A 12,921-nucleotide genomic window follows, 5' to 3' on the forward strand; every position below is an offset into this window, starting at 1 on the left:
TATTATCTGGGTACTTCACAGAGGAGCTAGACAGAGGATTTCAGGGAGGTGCAATAGGAGTCCTGATCTGTTAGACAAATGACTGCTTAAAGCTAAAATATTGACAGATAAGTTGGGATTATAATATACATACAAGTATAATATATGACATCAATAACACAAAGAATGCATCTGAGGACCTGGCAGAACACTGTTACAAGATTATGACGTTCGCAAAATGTCAGGTGTGACGTGCTTGATGTGAGACATGAAGTGGAATGTGGAAAGCTGTAAACAAAGATCAAAGTGGAACAATTTTAACTGTAGGCAAACATTGATATCTTGCACATTTTAAACTGTAAGCCCTGAAGCAATCACTGAAATAATAATAAAAAGTCAGAGTAAGATATCAAATGTAAAATATAAAACAATTAATTCCAAAATTGGCAGAAGAGCAGTAAAACAAAAGAATAAATGGAAACAAATAGGAATTTATAGTAAAAAAAAGAAAATGTTAAACAAATACTGACTAAGCAGTTCAAGTGAAAGGTAAACATTAAGATTTTAAAAAGCTATATGTTCAATATCAGCCACCTTGAACTGCATTTTGAATAAACAGATTAAAAGTGATTGAAAGTAAAAGAAATGAAAGAGTGAGATAATTTCCATACAATAAATTGTTAATAAATATTTTTGTGCAAAAATGGAGAGAAGAAAAGAATGAGATAATATATAAATAAGAAAGAAAGTGAGATCTTTGAGATCTCATGGACTGTAGCCCACCAAGCTCCTCAGTCCGTGGAATTTTCCAGGCAAGAGTACTGGCGTGGGTTGCCATTTCCTCCTCCAAGGGATCTTCCTCACCCAGGGATCTAACCCAGGTCTCCCACATTGCAGGCAGACGCTTTACCATCTGAGCCACCAGGGAAGCAAGGAATAAGAAAAACGTATATATATATACGTTATCGTGCAAGTATGTTCAGCATGGGGTGTGTGTGTGTGTGTGCTAAATAACTTCAGTCATGTCGGATTATTGGCCACCCTATGGATTATAGCTCTCCAGGTTCCTACGTCCAAGATTTCTCAGGCAAGAAAACTGGAGTGGGTTTCCATGTCCTCCTCCAGGGCATCTTCACAACCCAGGGATTAAACCCTGTGTCTCGTGGCTCCTGCACCTGTAGGTGGGGGTCTTTAGCACTAGCGCCGTCTAGAGTGTGTTCTGAGTATAAAGCAAATCTGTCAAAATCAGAAGCAAAGACAGCTCTCAAAGAACACTTTTGAAATAGGAAAGCATTTGTTAAGCAGCAGTCAGATGGGAAAAAATGAATCAGACTTTTGCTTGTGCTATATGTAGTTTATCTTGTTTCCCTGCTTCATCCATAACCTTCCATAGACAAATACAGGTTTGTTTGTTTGTTTGTTTGTTTTTTGAAGATTACATTTTTTTTAAGGCTAATTACTTTACTGCATTGGTTTTGCCATACATTGACAAGAATCAGCCATGGGTGTACATGTGTTCCCCATCCTGAACCCCCGTCCCTCCTCCCTCCCCATCCCATCCCACTGGGTCATCCCAGTGCACCAGCCCAGAGCATTCTGTCTCATGTGGAACCTGGACTGGAGATTCGTTTCACATGTGATAAAATACATGTTTCAATGCCATTCTCCCGAACCATCCAGCTTTTGTTGGTAATAAGAATATTTTCCAGCTTCAGGAAGAGATTTTTGTAAGAATTCCCCCTGGCGATGAGTGGTGTGTGTACACGGGGCGAGGGAGGCAGGATAGAAGACGCATCTTCTGTTTTCTGGCTACGGGGAGCCCGTGTCAGAGCCTAGTCATGATGTTCAAATTCTCACTTTGTGTACACTGGGCATTTAGGGATCCTCTTCCTAGGAATAGCGTGGTTTGAGTCACAGGGTACCTGGTCAAAATTCTGTGTATAACACAGTCATAAGGTTCCTGCTGGCACATGCTGCGTGATAAGTGTTTGCCCTAAAACCTGTGGGGATGGTAGGGGCACATGATTCAGAGTCAGAAAAAATAGACTTTATTGTTTTACTTAGAGTCAATTTCTACATTTTTTGGCAGTGAAAGTGGGATCCAGCCCATAGACGTCAGTGTTAGGTACTATTTGAAATTACCTAACATCCCCAATAGAACTGTGCTAAAATAATTGCAAGGGAGTATAACCTCCTGACTAAGGAAAAACACTGAGGCTCAAAATTTGAAGAAATAGTCTCCTAATACAGTGGAGATGAGCAGAAATCCAGGCCTGGAAAATGACTCTGTTACAGGAACAATAGCAAAACTTAGTCTGTAAATATTAGATTCATGCTTGAAGTGCTTCTTTCCACAAAATATATGCATGTGGGTTGAAACTGAGAAATGTAAATTACTAAATCTTTCAATGAAAAAGAGGAGTTTTTAATTTAGAGAATTTTATAAATAATGGTTGTTCTTGGGACTTCCATGGCAGTCCAGTGGTTAAGACTTCACCTTCAAGAGCAGGGGATGCAGGGTCCATTTCTGGTCAAAAAAACCAAAAAACATGAAACAGAAGCAATATTGAAACAAATTTAATAAAAACTTTAAAAATGATCCACATAAAAAAAAACTTCAAATAACGTAGTTGTTCTTAATTTTTGTTTATAGGTTTCATTAATGAGCTGTATGTGTCTATTCAGGGATTCCCAGGGTGTCTGAGAGATTATCACGCTTTAAATAAAATAATCTTAGTTTTGCTTAAAGGTGAGAGAATAAGTAGAGCATGTTCAGATGACAACGATGCATGGTTTTGTTTTGTTTTGTTTTGTTTTTAAAGACTATTCAGAGGAATTATAGAGAATAAAATAACACAGGTAATATATCAGTTGATAAAGAATTTGAACATTTTCCTGCTGGACTGTTGGACCATTCAAAGTGTTTCTTCTTCTAGGATATCTTTGCCCGCTGACTGTATTTAGGAAATGGAGAAGGCATGAAATTATATTATGTGGAAGGCCTGAAGGAAAGTCTGGTCTACCATGGAAGAATTGTTTGCAAAAACACACCAACTTAATTGCCAACAGGAGCATTTAACTAGCAATTTAGATGTACAGAGGGAAAAGAAATATTTCCTTGAGGAAGAAGTGAGGAGTTCCTCTAAAAAGAGCCTTGCTTTATGAAAGCAAGTTAAGTTCCTGTTTAAAAATCTTACAGATCTTAAACAATGTAACATTTTAAGATATATTAAAAAAATTCATCAGCAAGAATAAAGTAACCAGAAAAATTTGAAAAAGGTAAATATAAACTATTATGTATTAATATTCTATTTTAATTCAGATAGTTTCTAAATTTCAGGATCAAGATTTAATAAATAATATCAAACAACTATGGGCTTTCTCTTGTGGTTCAGATAATAAAGAATCTGTCTGCAATGCAGGAGAACCAGATTTGACCCCTTGATTGGGAAGATCCCCTGGAAAAGGGAATGACTACCCATTTCAGTGTTCTTCCCCGGAAAATTTCACAGGGTAGGTAGGCTGCTCTCTATGGTGTCACAAAGAGTCCGGCATGACTGAACGACTAAGACACATGTCCAACAACTAAAATCATGAGTATATAGGGGTTGAACACCTATTTATTCTTTAAGATATCCTTGTTTAAGTTAGATATCTTACTTTCTGCATTAAAAAGTTAATGTGTTTGAAGCATTTGAAATATATGCTTTTAATGTGTCTATTGCTAACATAATACTAACATTAATATTATTCATTTCTAGAAATAATCTATTAAAATGGTAATCAAAGAATGCTATATTGCATTCAAATTAATCAAACATATTTTGATAAACTGACAATAAAGTAAATGTTGCCATTACAACTAAAATAATTTCAATGAGAAAGAATCACATTTTACCAGTGAATTTCCTTCTGTAGAGCTTCCAGAGTGGCACTAGTGGTAAAGAATCTGCCTGCCAGTGCAGGAGACGTAAGAGTCACGGGTTCGATCAGCTGGTCAGGAAGATCCTTTGGATGAGGGTATGGCAACCCACCCCAGTATTCCTGCCTGGAGAATCCCATGAACAGAGGAGCCTGGCAGGCTACAGGGTCACAAAAAGTTGGACACGACTGAACATCTGAGCACTTTCCTCTATAGGGGAATACATGAAGCATTTTTCACACCCAAATTATAATTTCCTGAAAAAGAATATTTAACTTAACCTTTTTGGTTGATTCTTATTATTGTTTATGTTACCACAAACAGGGAAGGAAATGGACACAATATCTGACTACATTTGTGAAACTTTTATATGTATTGCTCTTTCTTTTCCTTAGGAACATTTAATTTTGGCAGAAAAGTATTTAAATGTCCAAAATTACTGCTGCTGCTGCTAAGTTGCCTCCGTCTTGTTCGACTCTGTGCGACCCCATACACAGCAGCCCACCAGGCTCCTCCGTCCCTGGGATTCTCCAGGGTTGCTATTTCTTTCTCCACCAAAATTATAGGATTAAAAACAGGTAAATGTCAAAAAGTTGTGTGTTTAAGCAATGAGATGTATTTTAATTCAGTACTTTGGAATTCTGATTGGTGGAACCTTATCCTCTTCAATATAAAAGCTTTGTCTCTTGCATTCTTACAGTTTTAACTTTCTCACTCCTTAGAAAATCACTTCTAATAATAATTTCTACTTTCAAGTTAATTCAGAAGCATTTATGAAGCAGCAAATTAGGGCAGAGCTTTATGCCATATCTTTATAACATGAGTTATTAGACATAATAAGGGTAAAAAGTATATATAAATAGCAAGTAGTACATTGTGTTAGATGTTTTAGACCAGATATAATATTATAGATGAGATTGATTGGGGAATAAAAGTCATGGAAGGTAGACAATTAATTGATGTTTTGACTGTAAGAAGTAGTTTATCTGCTTTCTCCATTCTCATGCCATAATTTAAATTAAAATAATGAGACATATAGATTTTATTAGAATATAGATGTAACATTATAAATCATTTCAGATTTTTTTCCTGCAGATGAGTTTATAGCTTCTGAATTCAAATCAAATCTCCCCAAATCACAGAACACAAGTGTGTCAGAAAGTAACTGAGAACTTATTAGAACTAAAGCCCATGTCCTAGTCCAATTGTACAAAAAGAAAATGCAGTCAAGAAATGTAAATGGGGATGACCCAGAGAGTTGTTGTGGGGAGGGAGGTGGGAGGGGGGGTCATGTTTGGGAATGCATGTAAGAATTAAAGATTTTAAAATTAAAAAAATAATAATAATAAAAAAAAGAAGAAAAAAAAGCAAAATCCTACAATAAAATTAGGTATTAAAATTAAAAAAAAATTTAGAGAGAGAAGACCATTTGAAAATTACAGAAACAAATCTCACTATCATGATGGACTTTGTCCTCTTGGGTTTCACTGATATTCCCCAATTTCAGTGGTTTCTTTTTGGGATATTCTTAGTCATCTATGTGATTATCCTGTTGGGGAATGGCACCATAATTCTAATAACCAGAGTAGATGCCACTCTTCAGACGCCCATGTATTTTTTCCTCGGCAATTTTTCCTTCCTAGAAATCTGTTATGTATCCATCACTCTTCCCAGGATGCTCATGGACCTTTGCACCCAGAAAGGAACCATTTCTTTTTTAACTTGTGCTACACAAATGTGCTTCTTCCTTATGCTGGGAGCCGCTGAGTGCTTCCTCCTGGCCATGATGGCCTACGACCGCTGTGTGGCCATCTGTGACCCTCTGCACTATCCCCTGGTCATGTGCCCCGAGGTCTGCATTGGGCTGGTGGTTGCCTCCTGGATCGGTGGTGTTCCAGTCCAGATAGGCCAAACATGCCAGATTTTCTCTCTGCCTTTCTGTGGCTCCAACACAATCAATCATTTCTTCTGTGACATTCCACCATTATTAAAACTGGCTTGCGGAGACATCTTTGTGAATGAGATGGTGGTCTATATATTTGGTATAATGTTTGTCACTGTTCCCTTTTTGCTGATACTTGGGTTCTATATCAGAATTATCTCCACCATCCTTAAGTTGCCAGCAAACACAGGACGGACCAAAGCTGTCTCCACTTGCTCTTCCCACATCACTGTTGTACTTTTATTCTATGGATCAGCCACCGTCACCTACTTAAAGCCTAAATCGAATCAGCATGAAGGTGTAGACAAACTGATATCTCTTTTCTACACCATTTTGACTCCAATGTTCAATCCTATCATATATAGTCTGCGGAACAAAGACGTTAGAAAGGCAATTGGAAAATTTCTTCCTTAATTGTCAGGATTATGAGACATTTGAAATAATACAGAAATTATGCTGCATTTATGTATGTGATTTGTTCAAAGACTTGATTGAAATTTGTCCTAAGTTTTTAAATACAGCTCATGCTGTAATTTCCTTTTAGTAGAGACTTATGTATTCAAGGTTATGGCAATGGTGTTCATTTACTTAGAAATGTTTCACTTTTAAAGATCAGTTTTCTCCTTACTGTAAACTAGTAAGTAGAGATGTCTAAGGGGATTCCCTGGTAGCTCAGACGGTAAAGCATAAGGTGTGATATTCAGGATGTGCTATAACTGAAAGAATGACATTTTCCCTTTTTTTATGCCTTTCTATACTCCATCACTTCATGGGAAATAGATGGGGAAACAGTGGAAACAGTGTCAGACTTTATTTTGGGGGGCTCTAAAATCAATGCAGATGGTGACTGCAGCCATGAAATTAAAAGACGCTTACTTCTTTGAAGGAAACTTATGACCAACCTAGATAGCATATTCAAAAGCAGAGACACTACTTTGCCAGCAAAGCCCATCTAGTCAAGGCTATGGTTTTTCCAGTAGTCATGTATGGATACGAGAGTTGGACTGTGAAGAAAGCTGAGCAGCAAAGAATTGATGCTTTTGAACTGTGGTGTTGGAGAAGACTCTTGACAGTCCCTTGGACAGCAAGGAGATCCAACCAGTCCATCCTAAAGGAGATCAGTCCTGAGTGTTCATTGGAAGGACTGGTGTTGAAGCTGAAACTCCAATACTTTGGCCACCTCATGTGAAGAGCTGACTTATTTGAAAAGACCCTGATGCTGGGAGGGATTGGGGGCAGGAGGAGAAGGGGACGACAGAGGATGAGATGGCTGGATCGCATCACTGACTCAATGGACATGAGTTTGGGTAAACTCCGGGAGTTGGTGATGGACAGGGAGGCCTGGCGTGCTGCGATTCATGGGGTCAGAAAGAGTCGGACACGACTGAGCGACTGAACTGAACTGAACTGATACTCTTACTTTTATGCTGCTGCTCCTGCTAAGCTGCTTCAGTCGTGTTCAACTCTGTGCGACCCCATAGATGGCAGCCCACCAAGCTTCCCTGTCCCTGGGATTCTCCAGCCAAGAACACTGGAGTGGGTTGCCATTTCCTTCTCCAGTGCATGAAAGTAAACAGTGAAAGTGAAGTCACTTAGTCGTGTCTGACTCCTAGCGACCCCATGGACTGCAGCCTACCAGACTCCTCCATCCATGGAGTTTCCAGGCAAGAGTACTGGAGTGGGGTACCATTGCCTTCTCCTTTTATATTCTCGGTTAAGTAAATAAAACACCCTCAGGTGCTACAGAATCATTACTAAGTGATTTCCTCATAGGGAAAAAACAAGCCTAAATATGTAAGGGTATAAGTATGAGAAGTACTTATAAAAACAATAATGTGTAGTGCAATGTTTATTGCAGCACTATTTCTCTAAGCAAAAAAAAAAAATGGAAAATGAATGTTCATATTGAGAAAGGTTTTAATAAATATTGTGAATAAATATAATAGACAAATATGGAGTCATTAATAAAACACATTACATCTATATTGTAAGGGCCCCCAGTAAATCATTTATTCTAGTATCCATGTTTTTTTGTCATTCCTTCCTAGACTGACCATTTGTTTAGCTATATTATTACCTTTGGCAAGGAAACTTTAGTAAATATGAATAGCACTTTGACATTATAATTTGTCCTCTCTAACAATGGAAATCTTTTCACCGCTGTGTTAAAAAGCTCAGTTTAGACACCTGGAACATTAAAGAGCACATAGAAAGAACCTACAGCTCATGTATAAATGATATAAAGATGGAATCAATTTCAACAGACTTGCAATCTGCTACTTTAAGTGTTTTTGAATTAATTACACAGCATTCTTTACATGTTCTTTAAAACGTATATTATTCATCGATGTTAAAAATTTCTCAATCTCGAGAGGAACCAGAAAAGATGGTGGAGGAATAGGACGGGAAGATCACTTTCTCCCTCACAAATTCCTCAAAAGAAGCTGAGCAAACTCCACAAAACAACTTCTGTAGGCTGGCAGAGGACATCAGGCAACCAGAAAAGCATACCATTGTCTTCAAAAACAGGTAGGAAAACATATAAAAGATGAAAAAGGAGACAAAAGAGGTGGGGAGGGAGCTCCTTCCCGGGAAGGGAATTTTAAGAAGAGAGGTTTCCAAACACCAGGAAACCTCTGTGGCGAGCCTTGGAAACACAGAGGGCAACATAACAGGAAGGAAAAATAGATAAATAATTAAAACCAACAGATTACAAGCCCAACAGTAACTCCCCCAGCGGAAAAGCAGCACAGACGCCTGCATCCGCCATTGGGAAGTGGGGGCAGGGCAGGGACGCGCGGGAGGCGCGGGCTGCAGTGCTTTGTAAGAATCGGGCAGGAACGCCCCACGTGCAACCAGAACGACCTAACTTGGGCTAGCAAACCAGACTGTGGGATAGCTACCACGCGAAAAGCTCGAACATAAGACACGGCCAGGACCGAGCACAGAACAAAGGACGGAACGGAAAAAGCCGGCTGCAGACCATCCCCCGCCAGGGACAGGCAGCCAGAGCCGTAAGGACTGGAAAGGGGCAATTGCAGACCCGGAGAGACTTTACTTACCTAACTGCAAGCAGGCTCCTTTGCTAAGACTTCTGGGGGTGCTGGACAGTCACAGTCTGCCTCACGGGGTGCGCCACCGGTCCACCCAGAGAGCTGAGCGGCAGCGGCAGAAAAGGTGACAAGCCACGGCAATTGCGCTCACCAAACTCCTGAGCTACTCGGACCTGGGAAGGGCACAAAGCGCAGTCCCAGCACATTTGTGCCTCTGAGGGCTGCCTGAGCGCCGAACCTGAGCAGCTTGGACCAGGGAAGTGCACGCAGCCTAGGGCTGGCCCCAGACGGTTCCCGGCTGAGCATCGTAGAGCCGGAGCGGTTTGTGCGCCGCGAGAAAGGACAGGTCAAGCGGAGCAGAGATACTGTGTGCACACGACAGTGCTATTTGTTTGCAGCATCCCCCCTCCCCACAGCGCAACAGAACTAGTGATCCTAAAAAACCAGCAAACAGAAGAAGTTAAACAGATGGAACCACCTTGGAAGTGAGCCCACACGGTCCATAACATCAGAGAAGGGCCAGATATATTTTTAATATTCTTAAAATCATTCCTTTTTTTTTTTTGCTTTTTGCTTTTTTGTTTTTGTTTTTCTTTTTTTCTAGCTTTTTTTAAACTGTTAAGTCTTCTATTTCTCCTCTAATTTTTATTTCTATAACCTAGTATTACTATTTAAAAAAAAAGACTTTTTTTTTTTTTTAAGGCAAACACCATATATACTCTTTGGATGGTTGTTGGTGTTGTTTTTTATTTTTTAATAATTCTTTTTTTTTCTTCCTTTTTCCTTCTGCTTTTCTTTAATATTGTATCTTTGAAAATCCAACCTCTACTCTAGATTTTTAATCTTTGCTCTTAGGTTTTTGTTGTCAATTTTGTACATTTAAAAACCCAAACTTCACTACCCAAGTTTACCTGAGAGCGAGATTACTGGCTTGACCACTCTCTCCTCCTTTGGACTCTCCTTTTTCTCCACCAGGTGGCCTCTGTCTCTTTTCTCCCCCATCTCTTCTCTATCCAACTCTGCGAATCTCTGTGTGTTCCAGACGGTAGAGAACACCTAAGGAACTGGTTACTGGCAGGATTTGTCTCTCTCCTTCTCATTCCTCTCTCTTATCCTCCTGGTCACCTCTGTCTACTTCCTCCCTCTCCTCTTCCCCGTATAACTCCATAAATACCTCTGAGCGGTCCAGACTATAGAGCGCACATAAGGAAGTGACTACTGGCTGGGTTGCTCTCTTCTCTTTTGATCTCACCCCATCTCATTCCAGTTACCTCTAACTACCCCCTCCATCTTCTCTTCTCCTTGTAACTCAGTGAACCTCTCTGAGTGTCCCTCAATGTGGAGAAACTTTTCATCTTTAACCTAGATGTTTTATCATCGGTGCTGTATAGATGGAGAAGTCTAGAGGCTACTGTAAAAATAAAACTGAAAACCAGAAGCAGGAGGCTTAAATCCAAAGCCTGAAAACATTAGAGAACTCTTGAATTCAGGGAACATTAAGCAATAGGAGCTCATCAAATGCCTTCATACCTACACCAAAACCAAGCTCCACCCAAGGGCCAACAAGTTCCAAAACAAGACATACCACGCAAATTCTCCAGCAACACAGGAACACTCCCCTGAGCGTCAATATACAGGCAGCTCAAAATTATCCCAAAACCTTTGATGTCTCATAACCCATTACGGGTCACTCCACTGCACTCCAGAGAGAAGAAACCCAGCTCCACCCACCAAAACTCCAACACAAGCCTCCCTAACCAGGAAACCTTGACAAGCCACTGATAGAACCCCACCCACAGTGAGGAAGCTCCATAATAAAGAGAACTCCACAAATTACCAGAATATAAAAAGGCCACCCCAAAAGGAGCAATATAACCAAGATGAAGAGACAGAGGAATACTCAGCAGGCAAAGGAACAGGAGAGTTGCCCACCAAACCAAACAAAAGAGGAAGAAGTAGGGAATCTACCGGAGAAGGAATTCCGAATATTGATAGTGAAAATGATCCAAAATCTTGAAATCAAAATGGAAACACAGATAAATAGCCTAGAGACAAGGATTGAGAAGATGCAAGAAAGGTTTAACAAGGACCTAGAAGAAATAAAAAAGAGTCAAAATATAATGAATAATGGAATAAATGAGATCAGAAACACTCTGGAGGCAACAAATAGTAGAATAACGGAGGCAGAAGACAGGATTAGTGAAATAGAAGATAGAATGGTAGAAATAAATGAATCAGAGAGGAAACAAGAAAAACGAATTAAAAGAAACGAGGACAATCTCAGAGACCTCCAGGACAATATGAAACGCTCCAACATTCGAATTATAGGAGTCCCAGAAGAAGAAGACAGAAAGAAAGATCATGAGAAAATCCTTGAGGAGATAATAGTTGAAAACTTCCCTAAAATGGGGAAGGAAATAATCACCCAAGTCCAAGAAACCCAGAGAGTTCCAAATAGGATAAACCCAAGGCAAAACACCCCAAGACACATATTAATCAAATTAACAAAGATCAAACACAAAGAACAAATATTAAAAGCAGCAAGGGAAAAACAACAAATAACACACAAGGGGATTCCCATAAGGATAACAGCTGAACTTTCAATAGAAACTCTTCAGGCCAGGAGGGAATGGCAAGACATACTTAAAGTGATGAAAGACAATAACCTACAGCCCAGATTACTGTACCCAGCAAGGATCTCATTCAAATACGAAGGAGAAATCAAAAGCTTTACAGACAAGCAAAAGCTGAGAGAATTCAGCACCATGAAACCAGCTCTCCAACAAATTCTAAAGGATATCCTCTAGACAGGAAACACGAAAAGGGTGTATAAACCCGAACCCAAAACAATGAAGTAAATGGTAACGGGATCATACATATCAATAATTACCTTAAACGTAAATGGGTTGAACGCCCCAACCAAAAGGCAAAGACTGGCCGAATGGATACAAAAACAAGACCCCTCTATATGCTGCTTACAAGAGACCCACCTCAAAACAAGGGACACATACAGACTGAAAGTGAAGGGCTGGAAAAAGATATACCACGCAAATAGAGACCAAAAGAAAGCAGGAGTGGCAATACTCATATCCAATAAAATAGACTTTAAAACAAAGGCTGTAAAAAGAGACAAAGAAGGCCTCTACATAATGATCAAAGGAACAATCCAAGAAGAAGATATAACAATTATAAATATATATGCGCCCAATATAGGAGCACCACAATATGTAAGACAAATGCTAACAAGTATGAAAGGGGAAATCAACAATAACACAATAATAGTGGGAGACTTTAATACCCCACTCACACCTATGGACAGATCAACTAAACAGAAAATTAACAAAGAAACGCAAACTTTAAATGATACATTAGATCAGTTAGACCTAATTGATATCTATAGGACATTTCACCCCCAAACAATGAATTTCTCCTTTTTTTCAAGTGCTCATGGATCCTTCTCCAGGATAGATCACATCCTGGGCCATAAATCTAAACTTGATAAATTCAAAAAAATCGAAATCATTCCAAGCATCTTTTCTGACCATAATGCATTAAGATTAGCTCTCAATTACAGGAGAAAAACTATTAAAAATTCCAACATATGGAGGATGAACAACACACTTCTGAATAACCAACAAATCACAGAAGAAATCAAAAAAAGAAATCAAAATATGCATAGAAACTAATGAAAATGAAAACACAACAACCGAAAACCTGTGGGACACTATAAAAGCAGTGCTAAGAGGAAAGTTCATAGCAATACAGGCATACCTCAAGAAACAAGAAAAAAGTCAAATAAATAACCTAACTCTACAACTAAAGCAACTAGAAAAGGAAGAATTGGAGAACCCCAGAGTGAGTAGAAGGAAAGAAATCTTAAAAATTAGGGCAGAAATAAATGCAAAAGAAACAAAAGAGACCATAGCAAAAATCAACAAAGCCAAAGGCTGGCTCTTTCAAAGGATAAATAAAATTGACAAACCATTAGCCAGACTCATCAAGAAGCAAACAGAGAAAAATCAAAT

At 39.2% G+C, this 12,921-nt stretch overlaps 1 protein-coding gene across 2 annotated transcripts; it reads left to right on the top strand.

Annotated features, from left to right (window-relative positions):
* The first annotated feature begins 2,332 nt into the window (after positions 1 to 2,332).
* On the top strand, positions 2,333 to 6,257 carry LOC138420640 (olfactory receptor 10AG1-like). 2 transcript variants are annotated; one of them, XM_069553955.1, is made up of 2 exons: positions 2,333 to 2,351; positions 5,317 to 6,257. In XM_069553955.1, the coding sequence occupies exons 1-2, from the start codon at positions 2,342 to 2,344 to the stop codon at positions 6,255 to 6,257; spliced, it is 951 nt and encodes a 316-aa protein (XP_069410056.1). In that variant the 5' UTR covers positions 2,333 to 2,341. The 2 variants fall into 2 exon arrangements, with proteins under 2 accessions (XP_069410056.1, XP_069410057.1); XM_069553956.1 differs by lacking the exon at positions 2,333 to 2,351 and having other exon boundaries at positions 5,316 to 6,257.
* Positions 6,258 to 12,921: the final 6,664 nt, after the last annotated feature.

The sequence above is a fragment of the Ovis canadensis genome, chromosome 15 (genome assembly GCF_042477335.2).
Source record: "Ovis canadensis isolate MfBH-ARS-UI-01 breed Bighorn chromosome 15, ARS-UI_OviCan_v2, whole genome shotgun sequence".
NCBI classification, from domain to species: Eukaryota; Metazoa; Chordata; class Mammalia; order Artiodactyla; family Bovidae; genus Ovis; species Ovis canadensis.